General features: G+C 40.7%; 1 protein-coding gene and 1 non-coding gene across 2 annotated transcripts; both read right to left on the reverse strand.

Moving 5' to 3' along the window:
• Positions 1 to 880: 880 nt before the first annotated feature.
• On the reverse strand, positions 881 to 6,075 carry RPL30 (ribosomal protein L30). The gene is made up of 5 exons (XM_069220528.1): positions 5,965 to 6,075; positions 5,802 to 5,847; positions 4,777 to 4,922; positions 2,661 to 2,791; positions 881 to 974 (listed from the first exon to the last, which is right to left on the reverse strand). The coding sequence occupies exons 2-5, from the start codon at positions 5,820 to 5,822 to the stop codon at positions 925 to 927; spliced, it is 348 nt and encodes a 115-aa protein (XP_069076629.1). The 5' UTR covers positions 5,823 to 5,847; positions 5,965 to 6,075; the 3' UTR covers positions 881 to 924.
• On the reverse strand, positions 2,132 to 2,266 carry LOC138283112 (small nucleolar RNA SNORA72). Its single transcript, XR_011201076.1, has one exon. It is a non-coding gene; the product is annotated as a small nucleolar RNA SNORA72 (small nucleolar RNA).
• Positions 6,076 to 6,738: the final 663 nt, after the last annotated feature.

Consider the following 6,738-nt stretch of genomic DNA (forward strand, 5'->3'; position numbering starts at 1 on the left):
AACAGTGGAAGGAGGAAAAAGAAGCAGCTGATGAGGGGGAGGAGTCATGCTGAACCTTGCTATCTCCCCATGTTGTCCACTTGCTCTATCTTCATCATATCACTCCCGCCTTTGGAATACTGAAATTTAGGAAAAAAATGAACTTGAAGTCCTGCTCACCATGGGCAGTTGGAAGCAAATTGACAATCTAGGGAAATGGTGGGACCACAAGATGGCAAACTTGGTATTTGTGTTGAGACTTTATACAACTATCCCCTCCAGCTAAGCAACGGAACACAAAACAGGAACGTAAAAAGCCCCACAACGATTAACGGACAACTAAAAATGTGTTAATAGATTCTCTCCTGCTGCAAACGTGTGTCCTGTGAGCAGTAAGGTAGAGTAAATTATTTTGCAAATGGTCAACGCACACAAGTGAAAAGATGTCCTTACGGCTTTGCAAAATGGGAGTGGAAAGGGAGCAGTACTGCAGCTCAGTGATTCAGTAACCACAACATCTTGTTCCGTTTCCCTGCCAAAGTTTAAGTGTTTCTAACATTCAAACAAGGTGCTTACGGACAGAGAAAAGGCTCGCCTGGATTAAAACTGGCGAACGTGCATGCACAATTTTAAAGCCTGCATTTTATTTCAGTAGTGGTGGTTTACCTTCTTGATGAACACCATTAATTTAACCAGCAAGTGAGTTACTCGCTGGCATCATGAACCCTTCCATTTTTGCAACAGCTTACTCAGTTCTTCCAAGAACAGTTCAAGACAGCCACTCTTATTGGCACACATGGACAAGTGCCTCATTAATTTGACACAAACATTTAACTCCAAACGTATACGTTTGCCACAACCAAAAGCAAGCGTGACGATAATAAAGCCATTTAAAAGCAAATTTTCTGAAACCAGTTTTTATTTAGAACAAAAGTCGCACAAGATTTACTTCTCGCCAGTCTGCTCTGGCATGCTTCTGATGATATCGGAATCACCTGTAACAAAAAAAAACAAAAAAAAAAAAGATTTTGGTTACTACTGCCACATGAAGGTAGTACACTTGAATGGAAACAAAAACTTTAACGCATTTGCCAGAAAGGCTTTTATCTGAAATACATACTTATTCTAGGAGAAGTCGGCCACATACTGTGCAAGTCGTTTATCAAAACCCCGTGAGCAACACACATTGGAAAACCTCTAAAGCTCCATAAATATGTTTAGAACAAGTATAAAATGCAACGCACATTACTTTACCGCCGAACCTCTCAAATAACCATTTTGTTTAAAATGCGCAGGTGCGCAAACAAAATAAAATAATAAGTCAAGTGCACAGTCCTATTAAGGGGGGGGGAGGGGAGAGGAACGAAATGGGAAACCAAAGTTCTTACAGGAATTTCATCATGCATCAAATAAATTATTGAGATTAAAACAAGTCTCAAACTGCTCAAAAATCATCCAACAGCGGTTTAGGTTTGAGAAAAATCACTACCGGTATTGATTGGGCATCAAGCACATATATGTCGACACATTTGCGTAAGATAAGAACCACCTGCCAACCACATTAAATGGGCTAAAAAGCAGAGGCCTTAATGGATGTAACTCATGATAATGGAGAATGCTTAATCATTCAGTTCAAATATGCTTTGATTAAATTGTATCCACCTTCACAAAACTGGTCAACCGACATAGGTAGCCAATAAAATTTTAGGTAGGATGTTATTTCATCCTTTGATGTAGTGATGGTGTTTAAGCACAGACAAATGCGCTGCAAAAAAGCTTAGGTTTTAGTAACTAGGCTCACTACAAACCTCTCCACAAATAGTCCTAAAAAAACACACTATTAGAAGCAGAAGAAACCTATGTTTTTAGAGCTCCAATGACATTCTATTGACAGAATGTGTACTATAGAAATCGGTTTAACTTTTTTTTTTTTTTACTGGACTTAGGGGGGGGGGGGGGGGTGAGAGAAAAACACCACGTGAAGACGAAACCATTCACAACAAAATTTGATAATCAGAAACAGGCAACTGAAATTTACACAAAAAAAAACATTACTCTGATTTAGAAATTTAGGAATCTGTAAGATATTTAATGAATATTCCCGCTCCAACCAAATCATGAAGTATTTGCTAACTAAATTAGCGGAAAGAAACATTGTCACTTGCAAATTTAAAATCAGAACCGGGTGAAGAGCCAGCCCTGAAGACACAATGCAAAGTTTTAATATAGCGAATGTCTAGCCTGGACATGATCACTACAGATCAAGCCAGCGAGAATATATTCGCAATTCAATTCTAAACAAATGACCACATTAAAAAAATAAATTTCGTGAGACGTTATAGGGGAATGTGCAACCAAGTACTGGCCTGAGAAGCTGTACAAGTATTTACTTTCTTCTCATTCCCTCCCTCCAGGCAGAATTAAAGTGAAATCTTATAGGAGTGTTAACGTAAACACTTGTTTAAAGACCTCTAAAGGCATATATCTTCAATGTTCGATAAAAGTTAGGTCAACCCAATCTAAGAACTACAACAATTTACAAACGTATCAGGATCATTGTCAAACAATTAAAATATGCAACAAAATCTACATGTATGGAAGTAATAGTGCCTTTCAGCAGCATTAAAACGGATCCAGGCACCCTTCATGACCCACAGTAAAGTGGGAAGATGGTAACTAACCTGGATCAATGATCGCCAATGTGCATACTCTGTAATATTTTCCACAAGCTGTGCCCAGTTCAATGTTGTTCCCACTATAGTGATGCACACCAGTCTTTGCCAACATGGCATAATACTCGATCTCAGACTTCCTGCAGAAGAAATTTGTATTAGGTCATGGCAAAAGAATAACTTATTTAGTTCTTCACACCATTCAATCGCAGTGATTAAGCAATTACATTCAAGAAATACAGCAATGCTACTTCAGTTTAGGGGACAAATAATTTAAAAAAAAAATTTATTACAGCAATTCATCGGTCATTCATGCGAAAGAAAAAGTACAAGTCACCTATACAAAACAAAGCTCACAACCAGATAAAGGTAAACGACGTTGAAGGTGAATCAAAGGCGAAATAGCCCCAGGGAGGATTATCACTTTTCAGACATTCCAAAAACATAAAACTGGAATATCAGAAGTTTACAAGTGTTTCTACTTTGACCAGCGAAGCATATTAAATCATCCGAAGAGCCTCAAACTTGGGAAAAAGACATTACAAATATTTTAACAGTGCTCATAACAAAACAAAAAGTAAAGGCTGCATCAATTATGTTACTTTTGATACTTGACAGCAGAGTTGCTGACAACTACTTAAAAAAACAATATGCGTCCCAAACTCTAATAGTTGATGCAGACAGCCCTCTCTGCTCCCATTCATGTCCAGGTGAAAACTGCTTATTTGATCTCAAGCACACTGCATAGCTTTTAGGCTCTTATACCAACTTAAAGCGATTCTGTATGAGGATTCTAATCAAGTACGTAGTTGAACAGAGCTTCCAAACTTGTGTTAAGTAGAGGGGATTCCTCAAAATACAAATCTTTCAGAAAAAAGTCATTTGAATGTTGCCAATGTTTTGTTCTTAATACCTCCGAGTTCCTTCCTCTCCCATCTTAATATATTCTGAAATACTCTTCCTCATCCCTCAACGATTCCATTAGTTCCCTACCATCTACTCGTAACTTCAGCCCTCGAGGGCTCCAAGTGGCCTCGTTCAGTGGGGAAGGGCTGGGAAAGGTAAGGAGGAAGTTACTCACACTAGGCAAATAACCCATTCCGTTGCAGGTCGTAAGTGCATGGCCTCGTTAAAATATTGCAGGTTTGAGCACACTACAAGCTTTACCTAAATCCTATCAATAGTAGACCGAGAACAATACTTCTAACGCTGAACAAAAGTGCATAGCGATGAATAGTCTATTTACCACCCAATACCAAAATACATATTCAACAACTCAGAAAAGTATCATGCACTCAAGGTAACAAAACCTAACTAGCTAACAGTTGCCACTTCAAAAGCACATTCAACCCCCGTAACAAAAAGGCAGAACAAATACAACCACCTCACCCACCAAGTCACTTTAAACATATAAAGAGTTGTCAGCGCGATAACACGAAAATCATACGACACCCAGAAGAACACTAACATCACATGGTTCGAACTGGCTGAACAGCAACCATCTGCGCACTCAGGCATAAGTAAAGAGATGGCAAGCCCTTGATCAAAAACGTAATACCACAATAACATAACACTACAGGTGTGAGCCACTTGTACTCTTCCACGACACCATGCAATATTATTCACGTAGCACTTCCACTAAAGTGAACATAACTGTCAGCTGCTATTTTCTGCAAAGAAAGGTTTTATGATGAAGCAATTCGTCAGTGCCATTAGTGGACAGATTGGTTTATTACATGTCGAACATTCAAATAAGTCACTTGTTATACGGTGCTGCACGTGTGCTCAGTTTAAGAACTGTTGGCATATATCTGCTCCATCACCTCAGCCAAAATACATCAGTAAGTGTAAAATGTAGATACCTATTTTATGTACAGGGTATAATGCTAGCGCACCAGATAATTTGCACTCGATCGCCAGTTATTTAGGGATGCCTTTACCGCAAAGAAAAGTCCGAGCGTCGCAATAGAGTAGGAAAACATACTATTTAAATCCTGCAAGAGTAATAGGTTGCATTCACGAACCACATTATAAAAAAAATAAAAATCAGAGATTCTTACTGACAACACTCATCAAATAAGGCCATACAAAATATAAAGTGGCAATGGCAGTCAAAAGGACTCACCTCAGAGCAGGGCAGTTGTTGGCGAGAATAACCAGCTTGGCTTTCCCCTGGCGAATCATTTTCAACGTTTGTTTATATCCCAGCACATATTTACCACTTTTCATAACCAGCTGGAGTCTCGAATTGATAGACTCAAGGGACTTTTTCTGAAAGAGAACGCTATAGTTTAAATAAATTTTTTTTTTTTAAAAAAGCACCAAAAGCAATATACTCTACATGTTTCCTCTTGACGTACTTAGTAGCGGCATGGGTTTGTGTCAAGTTCGTCCTCACCGTTCCCCCAACAATACCGGCAGTGCACATACATTCGGTTATATTAGTAGCATAAGAATAGCCAAAACACTTTCTTTTTTAACGTTATAAACCCAACGTCACAAGCACCAAACGTTAAGAGGCAGGACCAGACAAACCACCAACATGAGAGAAGTGGATGTCAAGTCACAGAAAGGTTTAACTGAAACGGAGGCAGGCTGGAGCAATTCTACAGTATAAGTGTCAACGTGCTAGATGTGCAATCTGACATTGTCAAGCTAGTCCCATTCTAGTTGGGCCCAAAATAAAAAATAAACACTGCCCGATCTGGTAGCTAGATTGAAGGGGTCAGAGCTGGCAAACTAAACAATCAATTAATAACATGGCTTCAAAAATGTGCACCAAGGGAAGTGGAAAGCAGTGATGTGGAAAACTATGCGGTGCAGGAATCACTTTTCTAGCCAACGAATTTATGCGGAAAATCTGCGAGATTACCCATACTTGCAAAACTGCCAAAAAAACTTAGAATCATTTCCACTTTATAGCTGACTTTGGCAGGTTTGTCGATAACTATTATACCATACCCAAATATTCTAAGTACAACATTGAGGGGCACAAGACAGTTGTGTGCAGTCTGTGAGCTGCTGTCAAAGTTGGATGGACAGGCGCTACACTTAAAGAATCCGACCCTGTGAGAAGCACGAGGGTGTTAGTTATAAACTGCATTCACTGCTTCCCTCCCGAGCTCCACGTGAGGCCCGTCGGACACTCACCGTCTTCTTGGCGGCCACCATCCTGACGCCGGGAGATGCTGGAGAGCTGTAAGAGACAGAACCAGAGAGATTAAAGCTTCCCCAGCTAACTCCAGCGGAGTCCAACGTCCCACCTCACCCTCGCGCTCTACCACCGTTTCCCAATGTCGGAGCTCCAACTCACCAGAGCTGCACCGCCAATATGGCCGGGTAGAGAGAAAGGAAGGAGCGCCCACAATGCAACGCGTTTCATGTGGCCCCAGAGACTCCGCCCGCCATTGAACAGGAAGCTGCAACACAGCAACTGAATGACGCTTGCGCACAGTGACAGAGGTACGTCAGAGAGGCTCCTTTCAACGGGTCCCTGGAAAAGGTGGCCATATTAAAACCAGGCACAGAATATCTTTGAGTGACATTTCTTACAGTGTAAGTAGTGGCGCTGTCCTGACGTTTTGCCAACCTTCGAAGGGACACTTACGTTCCTCATCATGGAGTTTTACTAAAAACTAGAATGCTAACTTGGATTATGTAATACGTGAGTGTTTCCATTACTGTAGTGCAATTGCCTTCAAACGTGGGGGCGAGCCACCCGGGCGGGGCTCAAGTGATCCCTGGGGGGCGCCAGACTCTGGCCAAAAAAAGTGTTGTGCAGAGAGCAATGCTTTGTTTTACGCAGAAAATAATGTATTTCATAAAAAAAAAGGTAATAGAACTTAACCGCAATGTTTAAATAAGCCTAGACATATTTAAACATTGCTATTTATTAGAATAACTGTGAATAATTTTGAAGGGGGCCCAATGATAACCTTTATTCGTGGGGGAGTGGGGGGGGGACGCCTTGGGGGCAGCATTAAAATGTTTCAAAACCACTGCTGTAGTGGTTCGCAACGTTTTGACTCATGAGGACCCCCACTGAATCACTACTGGAAGCAGGGGACCCCCAGGCAATCTGCACAAC

This window comes from Pleurodeles waltl, chromosome 2_2, assembly GCF_031143425.1.
Source record: "Pleurodeles waltl isolate 20211129_DDA chromosome 2_2, aPleWal1.hap1.20221129, whole genome shotgun sequence".
Taxonomy (NCBI): Eukaryota; Metazoa; Chordata; class Amphibia; order Caudata; family Salamandridae; genus Pleurodeles; species Pleurodeles waltl.